Here is a 27,961-nt window from a genome sequence, read left to right as displayed (position 1 = left end):
CGCCCCGGGGGGACTGATGACCTGAGCAGCTGTGCGGGGAAGGCGGAGGGTCCCCAGAGGAGGAGGGTGGGCAGCGGCTGCAGGAGGTTGCCTGTGGCCACCAGCTTGGGAGCAGGACAGAGGGGGCCGCCCAGAGTCTGTCCTGGCTGCAGCCCTTCCTCCGCTGCCCAGCCCGGTCCCTGGGCCCTGGCCCCGCCAGCGGGCACCCACGGGTGATGGTTGGGTGCTTGGATGGAGGAACCGCAGGCAGCAGGGCCTGGGGTGCAGGGCCCGGCCCGGCCCGGGGCGAGAGGTCCCACCCAGCGGCGGGAGGGCGGGGCCGGCGGTGATTGGGTCCCCCTTTCCCCCCCCTTTCCTCCGGGCGCGGCCTCAGTGCCAGCCGGGCGCCGGCGGGGCAGCATGGGGGCGCGGGGCCGGCGGGGCCGCAGCGGGCCGCCCTCGCGGTGCCCGCAGCCCGAGTGCTTCGACCCGCTGGTGCGCGTGTGCGTGGCCTGCAGCCTCCTCCGCACGCCGGAGCCCCCGGGTAGGCGCGACGGCTGCTCGCGGGGCCTGGGGGGACCGGGAGGGGGCAGGGGCCGGGGGCAGAGGGGGAAGGGAGCGGGGAGAGGGGTAACCCCTGGCACAGCACCCCGCGTCCCAGGACCGAGGGGGGCGAATTGGGGTCCTGGGCCGGGCCTGGGTGGGGACCAGCGTCCCGCGTGGCCCTTACCGTCCTCTCCCTCTCTGTGCGCCCCGCCACCCCTCTCCGTGCGCCCCGCCACCCCTCTCCGTGCGCCCCGCCACCCCTCTCTGTGCACCCCTCTCCCCCTCTCCCCCTCTCCGTGCACCCTTCCCCTCCCTCTCCTCCTCTCCCCCCCCCCCCTCCCCCGGTCCAGCCTCGCCCCCCGACCCCCGCCTGCTGCCCCGCTCCCCGCCCCCCCCTCTAGCGGCCGAGCCGAGCAGCGCGGCGGCGGGGACGGCGGTGTGGCCGCGGGAGGCGGGCGCGGGGCCCGGGGCGCTGCTGCTGGGCGCCCCCGCGCTGCTGGGCCTGGCGCTGGCCCTGGTGCTGGCGGCCGCGCTGGGCTGGCGGCGGCTGCGGCGGCCCGCGCCCCCCGAGGCCCCGGACACCGCGCTGGACGACGGTAGGTTCTGCGTGAGGCCCGGGGGCGCTGCCCGGCCCGAGGGGGGCGAGTGGGGAGGGCTGGGGAGGGGACAAAAGGGGAGAAGCTGCTCGGAGGGTCTCAGGCCGAGCCGAGGGGTGGGGAGAAGGGGGAGATTGGGGGGGACCGCGGTGGCTACCAGCCCCCCGTGAGGAGTCCCGGCCGGGAGCCCAGGGTAGGGGTCTGGCCTGGTCTCTCCGGGTGGGCACACTGGCTGCCACACTTCCTCTCTCCTGGCAGCACCCCCACTTGGCTCCCTCTCAGCACTTCCTGTCCTGCGGGCCCTCACGTCACCCCAGGGAGCCTCCAGCACTTCCCTGTGGGAGGGCTGGCCTCAGGGAGCCCCGAAGGCTGGGAGGCCGGACCATCCCTGACCCTGCGCCCCCTCCCCCTCAGAGCCCCTGGACACCGTCATCGTCCTCTCTTCCGGGCCCCTGGATGCCCCCGGGCCCGTCTGGCCTGCCCCCGGGGAAGACCCAGCCACCATGCCCCCGGCCCACAGCGTCCCCGTGCCCGCCACGGAGCTGGGCTCCACCGAGCTGGTGACCACGAAGACGGCCGGGCCTGAGCAGCAGTAGCCATGGGCGGGGCAGGAGGGCCCTGGCCTCCCGGGGCCATCGGCTGAGGGGCTGGAGGTCGATCGGCTCTTCGCCCCGTCCACCTGCCCCTTCCTGGAACCAGGCCGCTCCGGGCCGAGCCCGCAGAGCCGCAGACACTGGCGTGTGGGACGGACGCCCATCGTGCTGGGGCCTCGCAGGCTGTGCCGAGGAGCCGGGCGCTGTGACAGGAGCACTGAGCGGGGAGCCCCGCCACGCGAGCGCGTCCAGAAGGGCCCGGAGCTGGTTTGGAACGTCTTTAGCTCTCACCCTCAGCTGCCCGCTTCTACCCGGACGTGGCTGCCCGAGGCCCGAGAGGGCTCCTTCGGGATTTAACACAAGGTGGCTCCTCGGAACAGCCTGGATTGCGCGGACGCTCGGCACCTGGCACCCTGGGCATTGCCACTCCGGGGCGGCTTCCAAGGCCCTGGCTCCCCCTGGCGCCGCCTCCCCCCTCCGGGGCTGGCTTCACGCTCACTGGAGGTGCGGGCAGAGCTCACTCAGCCGGCCCGGGCCCAGGGCCTGCAGGAGGCTTCGTCACAGGCCTGTGGCCTGCCCTCCCCAAGTCCTAGGCCCAGCCCCTGGGCCCACCCACTTCCCAGTGGGACTGCTCCTCTGACTGAGGTGCGGTGCTCCCTCAGCCTGTCTTGCCAGCCTCCTGCGTGGGCTCAGCTCTCCTGACCGGGACTCCTCCTGGGAGGCGGCCTTGGACCTGCTTACAGCTCAGCGTCTCAAAAGGAGCACTGCGCTGGGAGTCGGGAGATGGGGTCTGGGGGCCGTTTTGTCCCCTGTGGGGCCTTGGCCACCGCTGTCCCGTGTACTGATGCTCCCCTCTTCCCCACCGGACATCAGAACTGCCCGGCAGATCCCCATCCTCTCCCAGCTCAGGAGCCATCACCAGCCAGTTTCCCCCCAGGACCTGGACACTCACGTCTAAGTCTCTTCCCAGCCGCTCCCTCCCCCCACAGCTCAGATGCCCTCCCTCCACGGGGCCAGGTGGCGGGGGCGGGGGGGGGGAGGAATGGTCGGGTGACACAGTAGGCAGGAGGGTGAGGGGCAGGCCCTCCACGGCCCTCATGCACGCTCCTCCTTCTGAGCTGTCTCAGGCCACCCCTCCCCCAGCCCCTTTTCCACCGGAGCCCGGCCGCCGCCTGGAGGGGAAACAAGTGGTTGAAACGCCTCTGGGGCCTAGACATGCAAAGCTCTGCCCCGCCGAGTCCTGGCTGAGCCTCTGGCCGATGTGCCGCTTCCTCTCCAGTCTCAGTTTCCTTTTCAGAAAACTGGGGGCCGGACACAAAGTTCTCTTTGGCCCGTGACCCTCAGTGGAGGACTGGAACCTTGGCGAATCCTCATTCCCTCCTCCACGCACCCCCCCCCCCGCCCATTTTACAGATGAGGAAACTGAGACCCAGAGAAGGAGAAGACTTGCCAGCATTGTCATCCAGCAAATAACAGAAGGGGAGTTAACTAGGGACGAACCGGCAGCAGAGGCCAGGGGAGGGGTGGCCAAGGAGGCAGTGAGCCTCGCCCCACCCCCAGAGGGACCCCCTCCCCCCCAGGGCCTCGAGTCTCTGACCCTCTGTCCTCGGCACTGCTTTCTAAGGAGCCTTGGAAGATGCCCTCATTTGGTCTTTATTGCAGCACCTGCTGGAGGGGTGGGGGAGGCTGTGTTTGCTTCTAGCAGATGTTTTAAATTTTAAAAATCAAGGCATGCATTCTGCGGCCGCTTTGGGAAGTTTGAGACAGCGAGCCGGGATGGAGTCTGCAGAGAAAAGGCCCCTCATCCAGCAGCACCGGGCCACGTGGTGGGTCTGCCTCACTGCAATCGTCCCGCACACGCGCGGTCACGTCTGGGCTGTCACACAGGAGTCTCCTCTTTGAGCGCTTCATCCACAAGATGAAAACTTACGAACGTGGAGAAGCTGGCGCTGCAGCATTCGGTTCCACATGTTCCCCCTCTTCCGCAGCTCCCTTTCTGGTGACCGAGGGCCAGGACATTAAACGGAGGATTCCCAAACGAAACCGTCTGTGGGTTTTAAATTGCGCGCTGTCCTGAGTGCCGCCCTGCTCCCACCTGCCCGGCCGTGGATCCCCCTCCGGCCAGACTCCGCGCCATCCACGATCCCCCCCCAGCCTCTTGGCCACCTGGCCACCTTGGCCTCGCGGTGCTGGTGCTGAGTCCCCCTTATTCTACTTAGTCATCCCCCCAACACCAGAGTGGTGGTGCCAGCAATTCATAGAACCAAACAGAAGCCACAAAGTTAAGGTGACCAGACCTCCCGATTTTTGCCAAAAATCGGGACTTTTTTAAAACGCCGCGGGACGAGGAACAAATAGTTAAAAAGCGGGACGCCCGGTCACCTTACAGTGAGAACACATCTTCTCCCCGTGAAATCGTGAAGGGGCCACAGGAATTGGTGCTGGTTTTGCTGTTGCGCCTCAGACTGCCCAAGCTGCAGCACAGGGGGTGGTGAGTGCTGGGTCAGGATGGAAAGGACCTTACGTTTGTGAGTGAGAGGCTTGAACGGAAAACAGGTTCTGGCCGAGGGCGGCGCATTGGGCCAGAAAGCATGAGCCACAGACCGAGAAGACGCCTGAGGAGAGAAGCCCACGCCACACAACTGTCATTACAGAGCGTGGTTATCACTGTGCTGTTATGGGTTATTGTGCCAATCTCCTCCTGGGCCTGCTTTATACACTAAAGTTTATTACAGGAATGTGTTATAGGGAAAAGCATGGTACATGTGGGGTTCAGCACTGTCGTTGGCATCCCCTGGGGGTCTCGGACCCACTCTCCCACGGCTCAGGGGAGACCACTGAGATTGTAACGGAGGCAGTAGCGCCTGCTTTGTTTTTTGTTGTTGTTGTTGTTTAAATATTTTTTTATTGATTTTTTACAGAGAGGAAGGGAGAGAGAGAGCTAGAAACATTGATGAGAGAGAAACATCGACCAGCTGCCTCTTGCACACCCCCTACTGGGGATGTGCCCGCAACCCAGGTACATGCCCTTGACCGGAATCGAACCTGGGACCTTTCAGCCCGCAGACCGATGCTCTACCACTGAGCCAAACCGGTTTCGGCATGCCTGCTTTGTTTTGTTAATCCTCACCTGAGGATATTTTTCCACTGATTTTTTTTGGAGAGTGGAAGGGAGAGGGAGAGAAACATCGATGTGAGAGAGACACGTAGATTGGTTGCCTCCCACACACGGCCCTACCAGGGCCAGGAATGGAACCTGCAGATGAGGTAGGAGCCTGCTGGGACAAGTTCTGCAGCCGACCTGACCCCTCCCCTCCGGGTGCAGGAAATTGGAAGAGCACACGAGTGACAATAGGTGGGTGGGACATGCTTTATTAGGAACAAAGCAGCCACAACTGTCAGTGGCACCTTGTCCACACACACACACACACACACACGCACACACAGAAACACACACACAGAGAAACACACACACAGAAACACCAGACACACACACACACACACACACACACACTCAAGAGTCCTCCTGCCAGTCAGTGCCACCAGTGCCACATTACCATCAGCAGGTGACATAAAGGTGTGCGACTGCTGAGTCATTGCCCCGCGCATGCGCAGGGCACAAGGGGCCTCTGGCAATACTGCTGTGTCCTTGCCCATACGCGTAGGAACGGCGAGTCGGCCTTGAACCTCCGGCGTACTCTGGTCAGGGCCCCCACAGTGCCCTTGACTGGAATCAAACCTGGGACCCTTTATGCTCTACCCACTGAGCCAAACCAGCTGGGCAGTAGCACCTTCTTGTAGATAAATCTTGGCCTACGTCTCTGTGTCCCAGAAGAGTTGTTGCAACCAGAGGCCTCGACCTTCCTATTTATTTATTTTTAAATATGTTTTTATTGATTTCAGAGAGAGGAAGGGGGAGAGAGGGATAGAGACATCAATGATGAGAGAATCGTAGATTGACTGCCTCCTGCACACCCCCTACTGGGGATTGAGCCTGAACCCTGGGCATGTGTCCTGACCAGGAATCGGACCAAGGCCTCCTGGTTCACTGGTTGATGTTTAACCATTGAGCAACACTGGCCAGACAAGGCCTTGACCTTTTTAACGGCTCCTGTTGGTTGAATTGCTTTTCTGCAAATGGGGACCGGTTATATGGCACGTTTTGCTGACAGGAAAAGAGAGGCCGAGGAGGTCAGGGACCCGGCCCGAGATTCAATGAGCAGGGGTGGAGCTGGGCTAGACCCAGGCGTGGGTCCCGGCCCCGCCCCATCCGGAAGCCATGGACACAGGGGCCCTGCGTCAGGGACTGACCCCGGTCCTACTCATTTCCTCACCCTTCAAAGCTGTCCTCCGCAGCTGGTCTCCTGCAGGGAGAGGCATCCAAAGAGACTGGAAGAGCTGCTTGTTGGGGTGGGGACCGGGGAAGCCCTCCCCCTAGTCCCCCTGGTCCGGCCAGTTTCTCCCGAAGGAGGGGCGGGGCGGGGTGGCTGATGGGCTGAAGTCTCGGTTCCTCCTGGGCTTCCTGCAGGCACCTTTCACTTCCTGCGCAGCCTGGCCGGGTGGGGGCGGGAGGCCCAGCTGGCGGGCCAGGGAGGAGGACCGGCCCCTTACCTCCCTCTGCCTCACAGGAGGCCCCGCAGGCCCCACCTCTAGAAGCGGGTGCCATCTCTCCGGCCATTTCCCGGCTTCGACACGGAGCTGGGCCCCAGCTGCTGGGGATGAAAGGGGTTCGGCGGCTGAGCATGGGCTGATTAACCGGGAGGTCACCGTCCCATTCCCAGTGGATTCCCAGTCCGGCCATAGGCCCAGTGGTGGGCTCCATCCCAGTGTGGGGTGTGCAGGAGGCAGCTGACCAATGATTCGTTTCTCTCTCTCTCTCTGGAATCAATTAAAAAATTGTTTTTCAAAAATTAAAGAGGTCATGTGACACCGAGGCGTGCCTCCACCTCCTTCCTTCCCAGGGACGGGCACTCGCTGCCCAGAGCCCCCGCCTCCAGCAGCCCCTCTGCCGATGGCTCCTCAGAGCTGGTGGGGGCTCCGGGCTCAGCAGGGACCGCCCGCACTCACTGTCCATGATCACACTGATCCCGGCACCCGGCTTGTGCCTGGGCCACGCTGGGGTGCCGGGAGGCCAGCCCCGGCCTTGCACTGGGTCCCAGTCTGATGGGAGAGGCCAGGCCGGGCGCAGGGACAGCGCAGGGCGACCCCCAGGGGCCGGGAGTGTCCGGGGGGTGGGGGGGGGGTGGGGGGTGGCAGTCCGGCCTGCAGGGAGGCTGCAGAGGAGGCGGAGGCCCTGAGTCCTGAGGAGGTTCAGGGATTCTGTCCCGGGGACTGTGTGCTAAGGGCTGCAGGAGGGGGAGCGAGCAGGGGCAGGGGAGAAGCGGGAGGGGTGGGCGGGGAACCCCAGCGCCCCTCCAGCCCCGCGGAGGCCGGCCGCTAGGGGATGCGCTCCGATGGCTCTGCGGAGCCGCTCCGGCCCCAGGCTGAGCTCTGACTCCGCTCCCATCTGCTCCCCCTCCCCCCTCAGCTGCCCGTCCGGCCCGGAGGGCGGCCCAGGACCAGGGGCGGGGGGGGGGGGGGGACGGAGGGGGGGGGTGGGGGGTGGCCCAGGACCAGGGGTGGTGGGGGGTGGGGGAGGTGGCCCAGGGCCAGGGGTGGTGGGGGGTGGGGGATGGAGGTGGGGGGTGGGGGGGTGGCCCAGGGCCAGGGGTGGTGGGTGGGGGATGGAGGTGGGGGGTGGGGGTGGGGGAGGTGGCCCAGGACCAGGGCGGGTAAGAGGGGGTGGGGGGTAAGGGGTAGGGGTGGGGGCGGGGGGGGGCGGGGCCCAGGACCAGGGGTGGGGGGTGGGGGGTGGCCTAGGGTCAGGGTGCGGGGAGGAGCAGGCAGCCCGGCCTTCCCTCCGGACTCTCAGGGAAGGTTCCGGCGAAAGCGCCCTGCGGGTTCCGCGGTCAGCCTGGCGGCACCCCGGCTGCCAACCGCCGGCGCGGCCTGGGCTCCCACAGGGTCAGGGGCGCGGGGCTCAGGGACCCCGAGCCCGGACCCGCGGAGCGGGGGGCTGGGGCGGAGGGGGCGGAGGAAAAGGGGGTGGGGCCCCCCGGAACGCGCCCACCGGACCCCCCAAACCCGCTCCGCGTCCAGCGGCTCCCGGTCCCCACGCGCCGAGGCCCGGGTGCGGGGCGCGGTGTTTGGGGGGCGCAGGAGGCTCCGGCTTTGGGGGCGCGGAGCGGACCTCGCAGCTGTGTCCGGGGACCCGCGGGCGGGCGGTCGGACGGACGCGGTGGGGCCCAGCCCGGCCCGCGCCGCACCTGCCCCGCCCTGGCCGGTGGCGCCCGCTTTTGGGGCCGCGGGAGGCCGGTGGGCGCCCAGCAGGCGGTCATGTGGGTCTGCAGCCGCCGGGGGAGCGGGGAGCGGGCGCTCGGGGGATGGGGACGGAGCCTGAGCCGCAGCTCCCAGGCCCCCCTCGCTCCGGCCCCGAGCCCGCACCCCTCCTCCCACCCGCAGCTGGAGCCTGAGTCACCGGCTGCCTCTCCTCTCCCTCCGGGAGACAAAGAGCGCGGGGCCCTCCCGCCAGCCCCCTCCGGCCCTGCACCCACCTGCCCCCTCAGCCCTGCACCCCTCTGCCAGCAGCCAGCCCTGCCCCCATCTTTCCCCCCAGCCCTGCACCCCTCTGCCCCCCCAGCCCTGCACCCATCTGCCCCCCAAGCCCTGCACCCCTCTGCCCCCCCAGCCCTGCACCCATCTGCCCCCCAGCCCTGCACCCCTCTGCCCCCCCAGCCCTGCACCCCTCTGCCCCCCAGCCCTGCACCCCTCTGCCAGCAGCCAGCCCTGCACACCTCTGCCCACAGCCAGCCCTGCACCCCTCTGCCAGCAGCCAGCCCTGCACCCCTCTGCCCCCCCAGCCCTGCACCCATCTGTCCCCCCAGCCCTGCACCCATCTGCCCTCCAGCCCTGCACCCATCTGCCCCCCCCAGCCCTGCACCCCTCAGCCCCCCCAGCCCTGCACCCCTCTGCCCGCACCAGTCCGGGCCTCTGCCTGCCGCTGCCTCTGCCAGCCGGGACATGGGAGCCCAGCGCCCGGAGCCGGGCTTTGGGCCGTGGTGGCCCCTCGCGGCTGTCACCAGCTCTCACCGGCTCTCACCGGCTCTCACCGGCTCTCACCGGCTGTCAGGCCCATGGGCGGCCTGTGTCTGCGCCTCTCCCGCACCCTGTGCCCGGTGCCGGCAGCCCGTCTGGCTGAGAGAACACGGAGGCCCAGGAGGCCGAATGGCCGTTAGGGCAGGGATCGCAGTGGGTGTTATCGGCTCAGAAAGGCTCAGAACTCTCCGGTGAGGGGTGGGGGCATCGCGGGGAGACCGTGGGCAGGTGTGGGCCGTGCCGGCGTGGGGGGCCTCAGGCGGGTCAGTGTTGGCCGGCGGGGGGTGTGCTGTCGGGGTGGGAGCACTGCTGGGCCAGGGCCTCCAGCTTCTCTGTTTCCACTGACCCGGCTGGCAGGCAGGTCTGGCTCCCCTGGCAGACCCCAGCCGTCCCGGCTCTGTGCGGGCACAGCGGTCACCTCCCTCTGGGTCTCCCCGGGCCAGGGCTGCCCAGACCGGCCCCCCATCTAAAGTGGGGACACTGAGGGGCAGGAGGCTCTCCCTGAGCCAGGCATAGCCACAGCCGGGCACCGAGTGAGGGCTCAGCAGCGAGGAAAGAACATGCTTTTGCAGGTACGTCCACACGAACACACACGTGTACACACATGCCTGGTGCAGGGAAGGCCACCGTAGTCATTCTGGCCCTGGACAGGCACACTCACTCACACCTGTGAGCACACAGACCGCACACTCACACCCAGGAGCACACAGACCCCGCACCCTCGCACCCAGGAGCACACGGGCCCCACACACTCACACCCAGGAGCACACAGACCGCACACTCACACCCAGGAGCACACAGACCCCGCACACTCGCACCCAGGAGCACACAGACCCCGCACACTCGCACCCAGGAGCACACGGACCGCACACTCACACCCAGGAGCACACAGAACCCACACACTCACACTCAGGAGCACACAGACCCCGCACATTCACACCCAGGAGCACACAGACCTCGCACACTCACACCCAGGAGCACACGGACCGCACACTCACACCCAGGAGCACACGGACCCCGCACACTCACACCCAGGAGCACGTGGACCCCGCACCCTCACACCCAGGAGCACACGGACCCCGCACACTCGCACCCAGGAGCACGCGGGCCCCGCACACGCAGCTGCAGCTGGGGGGCGGGGCAGGTGCCCTTCCGGCTCAGAGAGCTCCCGCCCGCCCGCGGGCTCGCTGCAGATGCCCGGGGTTATTTTAAGCCTGGATCAATGGCGACTCTCGGTGACACAGGCGTGGGGGGCGGCGAGCAGAGACCAGAGGCAGCGCTCTGCTGTGGAGGGAGACCCGGGCCCGGGGGCAGCCGGGAAGCTGGGCTGCTCATGTCCACACCCCCTTGCCCGGCACATGGGTGGGTACCTGGGGGGGTCAGCTGAATAACTGGCATCTCCCGGGTCTCAGCCAGCCAGCTGCTGCCCCCTCCCCCCCCAGGCTGGGGGGTCCTATGGAGAGACACTGGCGCCTGGCATGGGCCTGTGGCTGTGGGCGCCTCTGGCTGCTGGCGGACCACTGAACCAGCCGAGCTGGGGGGAAGCGAGGATGTGGAGGAGCTGGAGGTGGACATCGGTCCCTGGGCGTGGGGACTGGGATCTGCTTCTTTGTGGGGCCAGTGGACAGGGGCTCTGGGCCTGGCAGTCACCCTACCTAGGAGAGGCCACAGTCCCAGGAGGCAGACACAAGCCTCTTTATTTTTTTATTTTTAAATATATTTTATTGATTTTTTTACAGAGAGGAAGGGAGAGGGACAGAGAGTCAGATACATGGATGAGAGAGAATCATCGATCAGCTGCCTCCTGCACACCCCACACTGGGAATGTGCCCACTACCAAGGTACGTGCCCTTGACTGGAATCGAACTTGGCACCCTTCAGTTCGCAGGCCGACGCTCTATCCACTGAGCCACACCAGCTAGGGTGAGACAAGCCTCTTCAAACCTCGTGCCCAGCAGGAGGGCGGGGAGCGGCCACCCTCGGAGCCCGGTGAGGCGGGGGGCGGCTTGGCAGGCGCGTGGGGGCACTGATGCCGAGGGGAGCGTGCCACGGAGTCTATTTCTAGGAACGTCCCCGAGGAGTAGAAAAGGACAATCAGCAAATACAGCTGCGGAGTTCCAAACAGAGCACACGGGAAGTTTGACGTCGGAAAGTGAACTAAGTGAACGGAGCCAAATACATGGCACCAGATGATTTACCATCTTCAACAACAGCAAAGGCAGGCTAAAAGCCGGTTACGAGATGGTGTGTGAGGTGCGGCATAGGTCAGCACCAGCCGTCCCTGGTGATGGGATGAAGGTGATTTCATTGTACCCCTTTGGCGTTTATCTTCTTTTGGGTAACAGTTTTCATGGAGGAGGCTGTGCTGGTGTGGGAGGGGGAGGCGGCCATTGGCCAGGGCACAGGCACCTGGAGGGGGTGTTCATCCCATCACCTTTCCTGTCTCAGCCCATAAAACCCGAAATTAGTCCGCCAGCCCTTCCCGTGATCCTCCTTAAAATGTAAATCCTCCTCCCTCTTCTCCCACCGCCTCCCTTTTTATAAGCTGATCCCGGTGGCTGGTGAGGAGAGGACGCCAAGGGGAGCGGACCCTCTGAGCCCAAAGTCTGCATGTTATAGACACCAGAGACCAGAGTCACTTCATTCATTCATTCATCCATTCATTCATTCATTCCTTCATCCTTCTGCGGGTCGGGGAGGCTGTGCTTTGTGGAGACACGGGCACAACTGAACCCACTCCCCATTGCCATGTGGACACCACACTGACCCCGCCTCTTGGAGCGGGCGCAGGAGGAATCTGCCCCCACGAAGTGCGTTTTGTTTGCTTGTTTTTAACGTTAAGATGAGAAACAGAGGCAGCGGGAAGCAAAGAGCTGCCGGTTGGTCACATTCTCCAGCTCCCGCCGGTCCGCCCGGCCCGGGCTGTGGCCGGCCTGAGGGTCCCCGGCGGCCTCGCCTTCTCCGACGGCGGGGCTGTGGGTGCGGGGCGCCCCGGACCCCAACCCGCGTCCGGGAGGCCCTGGGACCGGGCCGAGCCCCCTGTTCGGGCTGCGCCCGGCGGCGCGGGGGCCGTGCTCGGTCCTGGGTCCCTCGCTCCGGCCGGGCGGGAAGGCGGAGCGGAGCGGGGCGCGGACCTGCCCGGCCTCACCTCTCGGCCTGGAGCGGAGCGGACGGAGGGCCGGGAGCCAGGGCGGGTGGGGCGCGATGGCCGCGCTCCCGCGCCGCTCGTCCCCTCGCCCGGCAGCGACAGTCCCGATGCAGGGAGCGCCCGGAGGCGAGGAGCGGTCTGGGGGCTCCCGGGGGGCACCGGCCCGCGGGCCCCGCGCCCCTCCCGCCCGGCGGCGCCGCGCTCCTCCCCGGATCCGCCCGCTCCTTCCCGCCTCCTTCCCGCTCCCTCCGCCCCGCCCGCCGCCCGGAGCCCGAGCGGAGCCGCCGCCGGAGCCGCAGCCGGAGCGCGGGCAGCGGAGCGGCGGGAAGGCGCTGCCGGCCGGACCCGCTCCCGCTCCGGGCGGAGGCCGGGCCGCGCAGGGACACCCCCTCCCGGCCCGGGGCGCCCGGGCGCGGACTGAGCGGCCCGGGTCCGAGGGGGCCCGGGCGGAGGACGCTCACCGGCCGGGGCGCAGGCGGAGCCCCCGGACCGGGCTTCTCGGCGGCGCCGGACGGCCGAGGAGGCCTCGCGGGCGCAGCGCCCGGAGCCCCGCGCCCCGCGCCCCCGGGGCCATGCGGGGGGCGCTGTAGCGGAGGCGCCGATGGCGCGGGCCGGGCTGCGGCTGGCGCTCGGGCTGGGGCTGCTGGCGGGGCCGCCGTCGGGCCGCGCGGGGGCCCCGGAGGCGGCGGAGCCCGCGGCGCCCGGCACGGCGGCGCCGGCGCGGGGAGACCGCTGCCGCGGCTACTACGACGTGATGGGCCAGTGGGACCCGCCCTTCAACTGCAGCTCCGGCGCCTACAGCTTCTGCTGCGGCACGTGCGGCTACCGCTTCTGCTGCCACGACGGCCCGCGGCGCCTGGACCAGAGCCGCTGCTCCAACTACGACACGCCCGCCTGGGTGCAGACCGGCCGGCCGCCCGCGCGCGCCCGCGACGCCGCCGCCGCGCACCGCGACCCGGGCCGCGAGCGCAGCCACACGGCGGTGTCCGCGGTCTGCGGCGTCGCGGCGCTGCTCGTGCTGGCGGGCGTGGCGCTGCGCCTGGGCCTGGAGCGGGCGCGCAGCCCCCGCGCGCGGCGCCCGGTGACCAGGTGAGGCCCGCGCCCCGCTCCCGCCGGCGGCCCTCCTGCCCCGGGCCCTCCCCACCCTCATCCTTCCTGCCCGCCCCCCGCCCCGCCCTGCCTGCCCCCCAACTCTGGTCCTCTTCCTCCGGGACCTCCCTCCCTGTCTGTCTCTGTCTCTGTCTCCAAGGTGTTTTCCTTCACCCCCCACCCCCACCCCTTTCACGGAGGGAGACAGCTGATACCGCGTCTCCCCTTGACCTTCCGGGGAGCTGGGTGCTGGGCCGGCTGGTCGCCTTCAGAGGGCACCATGTCTGCTCCCAGGGGAGGAGGTCTGGGGTCCGGGTCCCATTGCGGGCGTGGGGGCGTGGCTGGTGTGTGGGTGTCTTGGGCCGCGGTGGGGGGAATGGAGGGGGAGGGCTATTCTGTACCTCCCTGGGCTCTCGCCCTCCAGCTGGTCCCCTCACGTTTCCCTCCCTCCTTCCCTGCCCCCCATAACTGTGACTCAGGCCTGACCTTTCCCTGGGGTTTCAGAAGCCCCCCCACACTCACCCCACTCAGTACCCACAGGCGAGGGTCCCTGGTGCGGAAAGGGGCTGGCCGCTGGGAGGCCCGGACCAGTGCCGGCTGAGTCCTGAGCTCTGCCAGGTGGGATGTACGGGGCCCAGGGTCCCGTCCTCACTCAGGGACTCGGGGATTCTGATCCTGGAGCCCACACCCCACACCCACACCCTCAGCCACCGTCTCGTCGGGGTCCTTGGCCCTCTTCGCTCACCCGGGGCCTGTCTCCGTGGGCGAGTAGGCTGCTGGCACTGCGGGTGGCAGGCTGGCATTTAGAAGTGACGACAGAGAGAGGCCCTGTGCCTGGGAGGGCCCGCAGGAGACGCTGCTCTCTCCAGGGCCTCAGGGGCAGAGGAGCGCTTTGGGGCACGCCACTGTACCCCGACTCCAGACCACGGAGTCACGCCTCCGAGCTGGGACCCTGGCCGCCGCGTCTGTGCTGCCGGTGCCATGGGGGCTCTCAGCCTGGGTCCCAGGCGGCGGGCGGGCCTGGGCCTCCGGAGCTGGGAGGCCCTCGGGCTGGGTGAGGGGAGAGATGGAGCAGGCCCGGGACCAGAGGGCAGCAGGAACGGAAGCTGCGGTGGTACAGATGGGAGGTTCACCTTGAACCTCCTCCATCGGGGAAGCGGGTCGGGTGGGAGGTCAGGAGGAGCTGCCCCCCCCCCCGCCCCCTAACGAGCGCTGGGGGGGGGGGGGGCGGGGGCGGTCCTTTCCTCTCCGAGCTGCAGGCCCCCGTGTGCCCCGACTCCCTTTCTCCTCGGGGGAGACTGGAACCCAACTTGTGCTCAGGGGTGGGTGTGCTGAACCCCTGTGCTCCCTCCCAAGCCTCACCCTCATCCTGCCTGTGGACACTGACGGGGTCAGGGAAGGCTGGGCAGAGGGCTGGGAGGGAGAGGAGTCGGTCCCTAGAGAGAGTTCGTGCGAAGCCCAAAGGCAGAGGAACTGCTCGGGTGTTCGCAGAGCCGCTGAGGGTGTTTGTGGAGATGAGAGAACACGGCGGGCAGCCAGGGCGTGGGCGGGCATGGAGGTCAGCCCTGGTGGGCACCTGAAGGCTGGAGGCTTTCAGGCCCGCCCTGCTGCAGCCAAGCTGCCCTGCCCCAGGTGCCCACCCCGTGTGCTTCTTCAGAACCAGCCCCTTGAGGCCCTGACCCCAGAAGGAGGTCAGACGGAGCGGGGAGAAAATCATGGGTTCTGGGCACTGGAGCAGCTGGGCTGAAGGCTGGCTCTGGCTGTCTGCTGGGAAGGCTGTGAGACGCTGTCACAGCTGGGGGCGGGGGGACTGGATGCCCTGATACCCAGGGAGGCACTGCTCAAGGTCACAGCGGCCACAGGGGCACCGGACCCCTTCCCTCTCTCTGTCCTCCACGCCAGTGCTGGTGGGAGCTGGCCTCGGACAGGGCAGGGCCTGGCGATGGGGAAGCGGAGGCTGGAGGCCTGTGCTCCCCTCAGCTCCTCCTCCCTCTCCTCACAGGACGCTGACGGAGCTTCTGAAGCAGCCAGGCCCCCAGGAGCCACTGCCCCCGCCTCTGGGGCCCCCTCTGGGCAGCTGTGTCCAAGTGCAGATGGGCGATGGCCTCCCCCGGGGCTCCCCCCAGGACAGCGCCGGTGAGTGGCTGGGGGCGGGTGCTGTCTGATGGACAGCACGGCCTCCCTGTCTGACAGGGGCCTGGGCCCGGGGAAGGGGTGCCCAGAGGAATGGCTCTGAGCAGGCTGTTTCCCAATGGAAATGAGCTGCGGCCTCTGCGGGTGGGGGCCGGGCACACTGGTCAGCTCTCCTGGGGGAGAACGCCCCCCCCCCTCGCCCCCGCAGGGGTCCTGCAGCCTCCAGCCTCAGGACTCTGAGGAAGGTTCCCGATTGATTCCGGGATCCCTGGCTCAGCTGTGGTTCCAGGCTCAGCGTGGCGGGGCTGCCTGGCCCGGGTCTGTGGGCCCTGCAGCCTTTCCTTGCAGCTGAAACTTCCCTCTTGGCCTCTCATTGCAGAGTCAGGCTTGACTGCACCCCTTTCCCCCCCTCCCCACTTCCTCCTCTGTGGGTTCTAATCCTCAGACACCCCCTCCATCGCCACAGGCACCAGGAGCAGGTTTGGGGGGCTCTGCCTGGCTCAAGCTGAACATGCTGCGGGTCACCCATTAGATTAGCACCCACTCAGGACTGGCTGTTACTATATGTCACTATAACGTTACTATGACATATTACTACATGTTACTATGCACGTTACTATAACATGTTACTATATGTTGCTATGCATGTTACTATAAGCCAGACCCTCTCACGGGCGCTGGAGATTCTGCCGCGAAGACAGGTTCCAGTTTGTCCCAAATAGCCATCCAGCCGAACTGCCCGCTGACCCGCCGCCGGGAGCGGCCCGGGAGGCGGCGGGGCGGGAGTGTGTCCGGCCCGCCCGTCTCACCTGCCCCTCCCCTCCCGCTCAGACAACAGCCGCCAGGACCGCGCGCCCCTGGGGGCGGCCACGCCGGGCCCCCCGCGCGGCCCGCGGCCGCAGGGCAGCCTCACGCCGCGGCCGGACTTCGCCAAGTTCGCCGCCCGCCCGGCGGCCGCGCTCACGGCCTCAGGTGAGTGGCGGGTCCGTGCGCGGGCCGGGCCCGGGTGCAGGGCCAGCGCGCAGCCGGCTTCCGGTGGCCTCGGCCTCGGCCCGGCCCTGGCTCCGCAGCCTGGCTGCGCCCCTGCGGCTCCGGCCGGGGGTGGGGGTGGCCTCCGCCCCGCCCCCGCCAACCCCGCCCGCCCCCCTGTCCCGCAGAGGCCGCCCCGCAGGACTTCTACCCGCCCCGCCCGGCGCCCGCCCCGCTCACGCTGCCCGCGCGGCCCCCGCGGGCCCCGGAGGACTGGTCCGCGCTGCTCGACGCCTGCCCCTGGGCGCCGCCCGGCTACGCGCCCCCCGCCCGCCCCGGCCCGGGGGGCCCCTGCAAGGCCTGGACCACCGGCCGCCCGGCCCGGCCGAACCCCCGCGGCCCCCCCGGGGCTCAGGCCGCCCCCGCCCCCCGGCGGCCGGGCCACCCCCGGCGCGTGGAGAAGCTGCCCAAGGCCTTCCGCCCGCAGCCCCCCGGCCCGTACAGCTGCGCGGTCCGCGGACACCTGAGCACCAACAGCAAAGCGGAGGTCACCGTGTGAAGCCGGGGCTGCGGTTCTCCCGAAGCATCCCCTCTACCAAGGATCCGCCGTCAGCCTCGTGGGGGGCGGGGAGGGGTCACGGGGGCTAGGGTTGCCCCCCCCCCCAGTCCAGCCCTTCCTCCTGCCCAGACTGGACCGGGGCCCTGGAGCCTGCGGGGCTGAGAAGGGGCCTGTCGGGGGTCCTAGGCCCGGGTTCCTCATGTAAATAACCCTTTTCTGTGGCTCCTCCCTGAGAATAAAGGAGCCCAGTATGGCTCAGATGGCAGGTACTGGTCAGACTGGACAGCCGGCAGTGCAGGCAGAGGGCACAGCATATGCAAGAGCAGAGGACTGTTCCCCAGAACTATTGGGGGTCCGGGGCGTGTTCTGGGAGCTGGGAGAAGTGGCTGGAGGGCATGGTAAGGGCTGAATGTCAACACCAGCAGACCATGGCAGAGGAGTTAGGCCCTAGCCATCCTGAGGCTCCTGCAGAGGTGAGGGTTGGAGGGTCTATGTCCCTTACTGCAGGTGGGCACCCCCTCCCACAGATCGCCCACTTTACCGCCCGAGTTGGCCGAGCAGGCTGATCTCCATTGACATCGCCTGGCGCTGGGCCGGCCCCTGCCTGCAGGCCACTTGGTCAGCTTGGCCCAGAGCCACCCCCCTAATGGGCTTGGGCAGGCAGCCCGGTGGACAGCTGGTGCTCGGGGTGCAGTCTCCGCCCAGTAGCTGCTCTGGGGGGAAAGGGGATGGTGATGCTACACCCTGAGCCTTGGCAGTGCCCCCACAGGGGTGCTCACACCACACATGCTTGGCACTGCCAGCTCTCTCCTTTCCTGCCAGGCAGGCTCCAGTACCTGGCTGTGGCCCAGGGCGGGGCCAGCAGCCTGCGTGTGTCAACTTTCTGTGACAGGTTCTACTGGGGAGGCTGAGGGTTGGGCCACCCAACAAAGCCACCCAGGTGGGCCTTTCCCTCTGTGTACCCTAGGCATGGTATCCCGTTTTAATAAAAATAGCCACCATTTGTTGCTGTTTCTTCCATTTAAATCTCACAGAAGCTCCGTGGGTATATGGCTTTACAAATAAGGAAACAGGTTTTGAGACCTAAGCTTGCCAAGGTCCCCTGGCTGACTCGTGTCTGGTCCTCCATATTCTCCGCCTGTGACCCCGATGGCATGGCTGCAGTGGGCAGTGGTGCTGGTAGAGGGCCCCAGGGCACAGGCAGTCTCAGACCTTCCTCCCACCGGCTGGGCTGCCGAGGCCCCGAGCCAGCAGCTCAGTCTGAAGGCTGTTGAGGAAACCGAGGCCCAGAAGCCCCAAGAGCAGAGCAGAACCTAGAGCCCATGTCTTGCCTGCTGGGAGGGCCCCAATGGTTTATTGGGGAGACAGCTTCACATCCTCAACCCAGAGTGGGGTGGGGTGCTCCAGGCCTCTCCTGAGCTGTGGGGAGCCCGGGGAGAGGGTGGGTACTGAGGGGTGTAGCCAGCCCAGAGTCACAGAAAAGGATCAGGTTCCTGGGCACATCGGCCACCCACGCTCACCCACCTGGTGACAGGCCCTGGCTGTGCTGTGCTGGGGAGATGGCCTCTACCTCTCCTTCGAGGTCCCAAGGACCCTGGGCCTCCACCCCTCTGCTGCTTTAAGAGCTGTGGACGGACCAGCTGCAGCGGGACCGTGCGGATGCTGTGACTGCTCCAGAGGCAGTGGCTGAGAGAGCTGAGGGCCTGGGCCCATTCCTCAGCCAGGACGGGTGACCATGAACTTCAGGCCCCGGGCTCATTACCACACAGCACTCCATCTCCTGCCCCATCGCTCCTGTGGTCTGGCCCCTCGCCAGCCTCACAAGGCACCGGCCATAAACTGGCACCTTCCACCCAGCTGACAGACCGGGAACTGTGGCCGAAGGAAGGCAGGGGCTGCCACCCATTCTGCACACATGGCAGCAGAGGCTGAGGCCACCCTAGTGACCAGCTGGGAAGAGAGGAGCTGGACTTGCATGTGACTGTGGGCCCAGGTCTCCTCTGTCTCCCTGCCCCAGGGAGGATGGAAAACTGGGGCAGCCACCCAATAAGGGAGATGGATCTGAGAGGGGTGAACACCCCAAGCCCCCAAGAACTGCTGCCAGCCAACCAGCCAGCTCTGTCCTGGAGGCAACGAGCAGGCCCTGTCCCGGCGTGGAGTGTGCCAGGTGGCCAGCACCGGAAGGAGGGCAGGCACACGGGAGGGGAGGGGGCGTCCTCAGTGCCTGGCCCACTGGAGGCCAAGCCATGCAGCCACCTGGCTGTCCCCACAGCGGTCACACTACAGACCCTCACACACCTCACTGGGTGGTACCATCTGTGTTTATTGAGTCACCTACATCCAGGACATGGTGCATGTTCCACATCAAGGCTGCCATGGGTGTATCCCCCCTTTCAGTGAAAAACCACTCCCTCCCACCCTCAACAATGAGAAAAGGCACAGTATATACACGTGACACAGGGCGGGCTCACCCCGTGGCCAGGGGCCATACGTTACAGTGGGAGGGAGGCGGGGGCAAGAGAAAGGAAGTGGGCCAGGTCCAGGCTGACCTGCTCTGACCTGCACTCACATCAGGGGAGCCCCCACCGTGCGCATGTCCCAACCTGTGCTGGGCCCCTGCCCACACTCTGACCCAACCAGCCTGAGGGGCTGAGCAGCACAGGGAGGGAGGAGGCAGGACAGCCCTCTGTCCCGGCGGGCTCTGGGTACCCAGCAGCCCTCAGGCCCCGAAGAAGCCACCTCAGAGGAGGCACCAAGCCAGGGAACCAGAAAGGTGGCACCACTTTCCCTCCCAGGACCCCCATCAGGGCAGGGCCTCATTCCTGGTGCCCATCCCAAAGGGGCCTGTCATTGAGGCTGGTCCCTGTCACCCTGGCTTATTTTCAGGTGAGGAATTAGGGAGGAGGGGGTGGGAGGGAGCTGAGAAGCCACACGGAAGACCCCGTCCCGTCCCAATGGGTGGCTTCGTCTCTCCGGTCCCTGGGCCGACCCCTCCAGGGGGTGGGGACGTGGGAAGGAACAGGACAATTAAATAAGATACCATTTATTTTTAAAAAATTAAAAAATAATGCCGACATTATTTCATCCATCCCCAGGCTTGTCCCCTGCTTCCCTACCGCCCCCCAAGGCTGGGCTCCCCTTCACCCTGCTGTCCTGGGTAAGGAGGAGCAAACTATGAACTGGTTTGTCAGGCACCGGGGAGCGAACGCAGACCAGGGAGAGAAATAAGATGCCACAGCAACTTCGTCCTGCATCACGGCAAACCCAAGCACACTGATACAAAAACATTCGTATAAAAAGGGGCGAGTGCGTGCTGGGCGCAGTGCCAGGGTGAAGTGCTCTGGTGCCCAGACACCCGTGTCCCCCGAGGGAAAGCCTGGTAAAAAACAAGCAGGGAAGGGGAGAGACGTCCAGAGAGAGAATCCTGGAGGGCTGCAGGCGGGCTGGGCAGCCGGGAGCTCCCCCTGCTGCTTTCCAGTCAGGGTCCGCCACCCTGCCCCGTCTTCCTCTCAGGGCACGGAGCCCGGGACCATCTGCATCTGCCCCACCAGCTCTACGAGCCTCTGCCCAGGGTCCACTGGCCTGAGGTGGCCCAACAGCCTTAACAGGTGACACCTCAGAGGACAAGGCTCAGCCCCCAAAGAGAGGGGGGGAAAGGGGGGGGGAGAGGGAGGGAGAGAGGAGGGAGAAGCAGAGGAGAAAGAGGGAGACTGAGAGACAGGAAGACAGTGGGCCAAGGTGGCAGGGTCCGTGGTCAGGAGGCGGCGATGGCGGTGCCGCCGCCCAGCTTGACGATCATCTGCTGGCAGTCGTTGGAGGAGCGCCGGTCGCCCACCTTCTCCAGGGTGCGGGCCGCCTCGGCCAGCAGCACCGCCCGCTGGCCCGGGGAGGAGAGGAACGAGAGGGGGAGGTGGCGGCAGGCCAGCAGGATGGCGGTGGCCCGCTCTCGCTGGCCGGGCCAGGCGTCCACCTCTCCTGTGGGAAGAGGGAGATGCTGGAGTGCTCGCTGAGAGCCCGACGTGGACTCTGCCCCGGCCTCGCTCGCCTGGGTTACAGGGAGGAGATGAACTTGGTGGCATCACTCGGCTATTGCCATCGGCCCGAGAAGGAGCCGTGCGTCTGGCTCCTGCACTGGGGCCCCCCAGCCCCCCGGACCCCCGCGAGCCGTTAGGAACCCTCCAAGCACCCCCGCGCCGGGCCTCAGGCTCCCTCCTCCGCACACCAGAGGGCCCAGCTGGGCGCGGGACTCACCGTGCTTTGTGCTCTGCGCGGAGCGCCGCCGCAGGCTGTGCTCCAGCAGCTGGTGGGTGCGGGTGGGGCTGGCTCCCGCCATCAGCCGCACCGTGGCCTCGTGCAGGAACACCTGGGGAGGCGCAGGGACGGGGAAAGCGGGGTCCTCTCCATCCGTGCCCAGTCAGACCCGGGGCCACTGCGAGCGGATGCTACTCGGAGCTCTAGGCAGCAGAGCCGTAGCCCAGCGGCTCAGGAGGAGGAACTGCGGTCTGAGGAGCCGGCCACTGCCGCCAGCTGGGAGACCACAGAGCCACCCTCGGGTGCTTCCCACCCCTGCTCACCACACACTCCAGGACCAGCCACACAGCAGATCCTCAACCCTCAGGAGCTGAACAAGAGGACACGGCACCTAAGCCAGTGCCTGACAGGCAGCTGGGTGACCCCCAAGGACCGACTCCCTGACCCTACGCTGGTGCTGGCTGGGCCCTGGGGCCCCAATCTGCCCGCCCCACCAGGCAGCTGGGGCTCACCTTGTGGTAGGCGGGGCAGAAGCTGTGTGCCAGCCTGCGCAGGCTGCCCAGGTCCCGCTGGAAGCCAGCCAGCTCAGCACCAGACGCGTGGTAGGTCTCCCCCAGGGCCTGGCTGGCTCCCGCCTGCTTCTGCCAGAGTGCTGTCCGCAGCGACAGCAGCAGGTCAGCGATCAGCAGCTGGATCACCTGTGGGCGGGCCAGGGGGGGAGACAGGTGACGGGTCTGGTGCTGGGGTAGAGGTCCCAGCACTTACCAGGCCCTTCCCAGCCCAGCCCCTGGCAGCTCCAGGACGAGGCCACCACGTCAAACAAAACCTGGCACCTTTAAGAGCTCAGTGAGGGGAGCACCTTTGGGTGGCGCAGTCGCCTGGGACTGGTTCTGAGAGCTGTGACCTGGATGGCGACCCCTCCTCTGGGCCTGTTCTCCCACCCAGAGCTGCCACCCAGAAAGAGCCCCGAGGGTGCTGGCAGCCTCTCTCTCCCCAAACTCAGCAGAGACTGGTTCTCTCCTGAAGACCAGCAGACAAAAGGCACAAATGGGGTGTGGCCCCCACAGGCCTTTGGTCTTGGACCCATTCTGTCCCATAGGGCTGGCATGCTGTCCTGGCCACTGGCAACCTCTGGCCAGAAGTGTCAGCCTGCTTGCCGCGGACCAAACTCCAACGAGGGGCTCAGAGTCTGACTCTCCAGGACATACCCCGTCCCGCCCTCTCTGGAGGGACACCCCGCTCCTCCCACGATGCTGCACTCCCAGCTGCATGCACGCCTCCCTCCCGCCCCCCATGGCCCTGCGGGGAAGCCTCTCGAGGGCCGAACGGGCCTCTGTGATGCACTGCGGAAACATTGCATGGTACCACCAGAACATGCAATGCAACTACAATGCACCACAGCCGCCCGCGAGGATGCCGCGGTGCACGTGAGGGTGGGGCCCGCTCCCACGCTGGCCTGCAGGGACAGGGGGGTTGTGCGAGCTGCCTGCAGTAAATGCAGAGTCCTGGCCGGTAGGACCTGGGACTTGGGAGTCTAGGAAAGGTGCAGGAGGTTGCTTGCCTAGCCTCTGGCTCTCCAGCAGCTCCCGCACCGTGGGGCACCTCCAGAGCAGCCACTCACGTGATTGAGGGTGGGGTCGCAGGTGGCCCCACTGACATTGAGGCTGCTCCACAGGTGACCGCTGGCCCTCTCACAGTGGCAGAGGGAACTCTGCTGCCCGTCCGCCTTCCCGGGGAGGGAGGCGTGCATGGCTCTGCAGGCGTGGAGGACGGCCTTCACCAGGGGGCTCCTGGGCGGGGAGAGGCAGGTGAGAGGAAGGAGGGAGTGTGAGGGGAGCCTGAACAGGTGACTACCGCACCCCAAACTGCCATGACATGTAGGTGTGTTGACTCAAATGCTGCCACGGAGGTTCCAGCCCTGAGCGGGGGTGGCTCCCACCCATAGCCCCTCCTTCCAGCACGCTCTTCCAGTGAGGGAGCGGACACTAAGCAGGGGAAGCAAACACGGGAAGCACAGCGGGGGTGCTGCAGGGCCCGGAGGAAGGCACGGGGGAAGGGGATGGCGCTGATGAAGAGCGGTCAAGGATGGCTCCCTGAGAAGGTGACATTCCAGCAGAGACCTGAGTGAACGGGGTGGATCTCTAGGGAGAAGGTTCCACATAGAGAAGCAGCATCATCCTCCCTCTCACTAGCTCTCCTTCTGTCATTTGTTCCCCAGAGGCCTGACCCTTTACCCCGATGGCAACCCGCTAACCCAGACCAGCGAGCTGGGAAGTAAGTGGCCAGAGGCTTACTCACTCGGCCACTTCCAGGGCCTTGGGGACCCGCTCTGCGTCGGTGAAGTGAGCACGCACAGCCGCGTCGTCTCCCTGGAGCCAGCTGATGACCATGGTGATGGCAGACGTCCACCAACGACAGACGACGTCTGGACCTGAGGGGGATGGAACCAGATGTCCCTCCATCACCCAGAGGCCTGTGACCTCGGCTTGCTGGAGGCACCTAGTCCCCATGTGGCATGTGTCATTCTTTTCTTTTTTTTAAAGTACAGACTATGTTTTTAATCCATATATTAAATACCAATCTGCAACAGCAAAATGAGAAGCCTACAGACTCAAAAAGTACTTTATATAACCAAGACATTTTTAATACACGAATGAAATAAATGTAAAGCTAGTCATTATATTCTTAGAAGCGAGGTCTTGATTTTAAAAACTTTTCACATTTCCTGTTTTCTCTGTTCATGACTTTATCATAATTTTCTTTTGACCAGTCTATGGTAAATTAAAATTTACTATCAGATTTACTGAGTCTGCCAGCCTAAAAAATTTCAAAGGCCCCCGCCTACACCACATACACATCACAAAGATTTATCACTGTGGTTCAAAATAACTGAACAGTCTAAAGTTCCTTTATTCCAAAAAAAATAAATGATATAGACTTTAGGTATTTTCAGTACAAAACGGTACCACCACCAGTCCTTTCCACACCACAGGACTGCTCTGAAGAAGTAAAAGGAGAGAGACCGAAGGGGGCACCCACTCTCTGTGCGCCCCTCTGGACACAAGCACACACACACACCCCATCCTCATAATATTTCCAAGATTTGGGGGAAGTTGTGAGGGGCATTCTAGAAAGTTCAATGACCCCACATTAAAATGAGCTCACAAAAGAAAAAGCCAAGCATGCAGATCATTAAGAGCTTCAATTGAAATCACAAAGTGTACACATGATTAAAAATGTGAAGACTGATCAACCTATACATTCTGTGTTTAATCAAAGAAGTCCTGCATTAAACAAACAAATACAAAACCTTCCAAATCAGTGATATTTCCACTCTGAGAATGATCCAGTACATTTCCTCCTTCCTTCCATGAGGAGATGCCCTCCTCACAGCAGGTTAGTCCACGCCTATCATCCCGCCCCACAGGACCCACCCACTCAGGAACCCAGCACCCGGGGGGTGTCACCGCTGACTGCAAGCCATGCCAGGACTGGCAGGCCTTTCTTTTTTGTTTGTTTTTTAAATTCTCACCCAAGTATATTTTTCCTATTGAATTTTAGAGAGAATGAAAGGGAGAGAGAATCATCGATGCAAGAGAGACACAGCAATTGGTTTCCTCCCAGCCGTGCCCTTACTGGGACTGGGAATCGAAACTGCAACCCAGATACCTGCCCTTGACCAGGAAACCCTTTGGAGGTCCGGCTGACCTCTAACCACTGAGCAACGCCAGCCAGGGCTGACACATGCCACCTTTACTTTCCGGTGATGGGCCGGGGCCTCTGTTACACTCTCACATTTCTTTTCTTTTTTAAAATAGGTTTTTATTGGTTTGAGAGAGAGAGGAAGGAGATGGAGAGAGAGGGATAGAAACATCGATCAACTATCTCCTGCACAACCCAGGCATGGAATGACACTCAGCCAACTGAGCCAGACCAGCTCGGCTGCCCTCACACATCCTGGTGGAAGCATCACCAGCACCTTTTGGCAATAAGTATCAAGAGCCTTAAAAATGTTCACTCCTATTAATCTGATAATCCCAATTTAGGCAATTTATCACAAAGAAATTGGCCTAAAATTGAGAAAAAGAGTTTAACAAAGACATGACGTTATTTATAAAGAGCTGGAAACACCTGGATGTCCAGCCTTGACAAATGGTGTTTCCAAAATACCTGTTGGAACAGGCTCATGTTAGAGCCTTTTTAAAAAATATAAAAATATTTTTATTAATTTCAGAGAAGAAGGGAGAAGGAGAGGGAGAGAGAAAGAGAGAGGGAAAGGGAGAGGGAGAGGGAGAGAGAGGAAGGGAGGGAGGGAGGGAGAGAGAGAGAAAGAGAGGGAGAGGGAGAGGGAGAGGGAGAGGGAGAGGGAGAGGGAGAGGGAGAGGGAGAGGGAGAGAGAGAGGGAGAGGGAGAGGGAGAGAGAGAAACATCAATGATAAGAGAAAATCATGGATTGGCTGCCTCCTGCACGCCCCCTACTGGGGATCAAGCCCCCAACCCGGGCATGTGCTCTGACTGGGAATTGAACCGTGACTTCCTGGTTCATAGGTTGACACTTAACCACTGAGCAACACTGGCTGGGCACACGTTAGAACCTTTTAAGTCGTTTCCTCTGAGGCTTAGTTTTCTCAGTTGCAAACCGACGATGCCAGTGATTTCAAGATGCCAGGGGAACGAACAGACATGTGAAATAAGAGGCCTAAGAGCGTGTCCTGAACTTGAGATAGACGGGCTACAGGCCAGTGGTCGCCACGGGGCAGCCAGTTTTCTGGGACCTTCCTTCCCCAGGGAGAGTGACCACAGGCAGCACGACGCCCCTTTCTCTCCGCAGCCTCAGGAGCCCGTGAGGCGGCAGCTGACGTGCCATCATCCTGCTGGCATTTTAGAGACAGAAGCAAAGTATGTCCTGGTGCCAACTCAGCCAGCGACTGCTCTGCGTCCCCAAGGCCATGGGAGCTGGAGCGGCACAGAAAGGTCTCTTTATCAGTGTCAGACCTAAGGGCAGCCTGGGGTGAGGGGGGTACGAGGTGTCTGAAAGGTGAGTCCCCACCAGCCCCGGGGCCTGGACCACTGGCTGCGTGTTCCTGTTCTGGGGGATGGGGAAGGGGGCTGACCTGCCCTGCCAGTCGGGACCCAGGGAGACATTCCTGTGCCCGCTCCTAGGAGAATCACTATTCCTGACCCCAGAATGCTGCCCAGCAGGGACTGTGGGGAGGGTGTTGGGAGGTGTAGACACGAACCTCAGATCCTAAGGATTCGGTGTGTACTCACAGCTACTGGGGAGGCGGGGCGGCTCAGCACCCTGGCCCCGTCACCCTGCGGGATGCTTACCAAGGGCGGACTTGAGCACGGAGCTGCAGGAGAAAGGCGGGGTCACGACCCCCACGGAGTCCACAAAAGAACTGAGCAATTTCAGGTACTCGAGAGCACTGGAGAACTCACTGGAACGAAAGGAAGAGTCTCGTGTCCATCACAATGAACACAGGAACCACACCAGCAGCCTGGCTGGCCAGGCCTCCAGCTGAGACCCAATGACCGTTTCTGGCCCCTCCTCCTCCACGCCAGACAAGCCTGAGCTCTGTGCCCACGCTGCCCACTCTCCACAGGCTTCCCTCTCCTGCCAGGCAGCCGGCTTTCCCTTTCACTTCTGGCCCCCAAACCTGACTCCTCCCCTCAAGGCCCAGTTCAAATGGCACCGCCTCCCAGAACTGTTCTCATCTCTGGGGCAGAAGTGCCCTCCCCTTCCCGCTCAGGGGCATTCCAGTCAGGACCTGGGCTGGGTATGAGAATGAGCTTACCCGTGAAGAGGAGACTGTGCTTACTAACTATGGAAGCATAAGGACTTCCGGTGAAGGCCTGGGTCCCAGATATCAGGCCAGAGGTGGCTGCCTCTGCTGCGCGCTCCGCATTCCATTCCTCTCCCCTAACCGGGCAGCCCTCCCACCCGAAGGAAACCGAACCCCCAGCCTGCTCGAGAACTGACTGGGATGGGATGGAGGGATGGGGAAAGGAAAGGGGAAAGTGACACTGAGTCTGGGGAAGAGGCCGAGGTGGAGGAATAAATGCAAAGGAGTAAGTCCTTTCCCACGGACCCCACGTGAGAGCGTCCCTCTAGGAGCGCGGGCCTCACAGCCGCCCGGGGCTTCCGGACAGACAGTCCAGGCAGGGCGGCGTGCGGACATTACCAGCTCTCTTCCTCCTGGTCTCCAGCCTTCTTCTTGGCCGGAGGCTTCACCAAGGACTCCACGGCTCGCTCCAGCAGGTTCTTGCAGAAGGCCTGGTGGACCTGGGCCACGGGGTCGGCTGGGAAAAGTAAGCCCAGGAGGAGGGTTAAGTGGACTTTTATCCAGGAGTCCATTTTGTCTTTACACAGAAAGCAGGGTTGGGAGGGGAACCAGGATATAGCTATCCCACCCATGGAAGCTGGTCGGGGGAGGGCAGGGGCAGTGTCAGCCACAGATGCAGAGCCTGAGACCATGCATGGTTGTGGATGGGTTGTGTGTGCATGTGCATGTGTGTGTTGCCTTGGCAATGAGCACAGTACTTCTGTTCAAGGTCAGAGGGTGTAAAGTGGTGGCTGCAAGCCTTGTCAGAAAACAGAAAATGGGAAGGCAGACAGCTGCCCAAGTCTCAGGAGGACAGCCGCCGAGGAGGAAGAGGCAGCCGCTGCCCTGACCCGACCAGGAAGGCCTGCTCTTGCTTGCACAGCCTTGTCCTCAGATCTGGGCCAGCGATGCTTTGGCGGCGCCAATTCACCAACCAGGGGCCCTGCAACCCTGCAGGGGCCCTGACAGCTGGCGTCCCCACGCAGCCCCTCCACTCCCCTCACACGTGTGAGCCTAACCTGACAAGAGCCGGGGGCAGGGCACTTATGAACACATTCCGGGTGACAAGGCCTAGGCCCGAAGCCTGTGAGAGGTAAGCAAGCCAGTGGGAGTCTGGGTGTGGACAGAGCAGCAGGGGG

General features: G+C 64.6%; 3 protein-coding genes across 13 annotated transcripts in view; 2 read left to right on the top strand and 1 right to left on the bottom strand.

Moving 5' to 3' along the window:
• The first annotated feature begins 363 nt into the window (after window positions 1-363).
• Window positions 364-2,734, top strand: TNFRSF13C (TNF receptor superfamily member 13C). The gene is made up of 3 exons (XM_036425459.2): window positions 364-523; window positions 927-1,121; window positions 1,536-2,734. The coding sequence occupies exons 1-3, from the start codon at window positions 400-402 to the stop codon at window positions 1,715-1,717; spliced, it is 501 nt and encodes a 166-aa protein (XP_036281352.1). The 5' UTR covers window positions 364-399; the 3' UTR covers window positions 1,718-2,734.
• Window positions 2,735-4,637: 1,903 nt separating this feature from the next.
• SREBF2 (sterol regulatory element binding transcription factor 2) overlaps window positions 4,638-27,961 on the bottom strand; it is a 62,782-nt gene continuing 39,458 nt past the window's right edge. For 7 of the 10 annotated variants that reach the window (XM_045577047.1, XM_036425460.2, XM_045577048.1 and 4 more), the window contains 7 exons: window positions 27,183-27,300; window positions 26,329-26,438; window positions 23,296-23,428; window positions 22,619-22,787; window positions 21,510-21,695; window positions 20,998-21,109; window positions 19,054-20,721 (listed from right to left, as the gene is read on the bottom strand). In XM_045577047.1, coding sequence (XP_045433003.1) covers window positions 20,501-20,721; window positions 20,998-21,109; window positions 21,510-21,695; window positions 22,619-22,787; window positions 23,296-23,428; window positions 26,329-26,438; window positions 27,183-27,300 — 1,049 coding nt within the window. In that variant the 3' untranslated portion in view covers window positions 19,054-20,500. Of the gene's footprint in view, window positions 4,656-5,626; window positions 5,647-10,599; window positions 10,619-19,053; window positions 20,722-20,997; window positions 21,110-21,509; window positions 21,696-22,618; window positions 22,788-23,295; window positions 23,429-26,328; window positions 26,439-27,182; window positions 27,301-27,961 lie in introns of those variants that run through there. The other 3 variants (XR_006740753.1, XR_006740752.1, XR_006740751.1) reach the window with 3 other exon arrangements.
• Window positions 12,583-17,750, top strand: SHISA8 (shisa family member 8). 2 transcript variants are annotated; one of them, XM_045577057.1, is made up of 4 exons: window positions 12,583-13,085; window positions 15,088-15,216; window positions 16,042-16,190; window positions 16,376-17,750. In XM_045577057.1, exons 1-4 carry the CDS (start codon window positions 12,598-12,600, stop codon window positions 16,744-16,746), a joined length of 1,137 nt encoding a protein of 378 aa, XP_045433013.1. In that variant the 5' UTR covers window positions 12,583-12,597; the 3' UTR covers window positions 16,747-17,750. The 2 variants fall into 2 exon arrangements, with proteins under 2 accessions (XP_045433013.1, XP_036281361.1); XM_036425468.2 differs by having other exon boundaries at window positions 15,088-15,221; window positions 16,050-16,190.

The sequence above is a fragment of the Pipistrellus kuhlii genome, unplaced genomic scaffold (assembly GCF_014108245.1).
Source record: "Pipistrellus kuhlii isolate mPipKuh1 unplaced genomic scaffold, mPipKuh1.p scaffold_m20_p_81, whole genome shotgun sequence".
Taxonomy (NCBI): domain Eukaryota; kingdom Metazoa; phylum Chordata; class Mammalia; order Chiroptera; family Vespertilionidae; genus Pipistrellus; species Pipistrellus kuhlii.
The sequence above is the reverse complement of the archived record's forward strand: the minus strand, read 5'-3'. Positions and strand labels throughout refer to the sequence as shown.

What these genes read in the sequence shown, in the direction of transcription:
- TNFRSF13C (XM_036425459.2), top strand. Translation starts at nt 400, where the DNA reads ATGGGGGCGCGGGGCCGGCGGGGCCGCAGCGGGCCGCCCTCGCGGTGC. An exon ending in CCGCACGCCGGAGCCCCCGG is followed by an intron (nt 524 to 926) that starts GTAGGCGCGACG and finishes CCCCCCCTCTAG; the next exon opens with CGGCCGAGCCGAGCAGCGCG. An exon ending in GGACACCGCGCTGGACGACG is followed by an intron (nt 1,122 to 1,535) that starts GTAGGTTCTGCG and finishes CCTCCCCCTCAG; the next exon opens with AGCCCCTGGACACCGTCATC.
- SHISA8 (XM_045577057.1), top strand. Translation starts at nt 12,598, where the DNA reads ATGGCGCGGGCCGGGCTGCGGCTGGCGCTCGGGCTGGGGCTGCTGGCG. An exon ending in CGGGGCTCCCCCCAGGACAG is followed by an intron (nt 15,217 to 16,041) that starts CGCCGGTGAGTG and finishes GCCCCTCCCCTC; the next exon opens with CCGCTCAGACAACAGCCGCC. An exon ending in GGCCGCGCTCACGGCCTCAG is followed by an intron (nt 16,191 to 16,375) that starts GTGAGTGGCGGG and finishes CCTGTCCCGCAG; the next exon opens with AGGCCGCCCCGCAGGACTTC.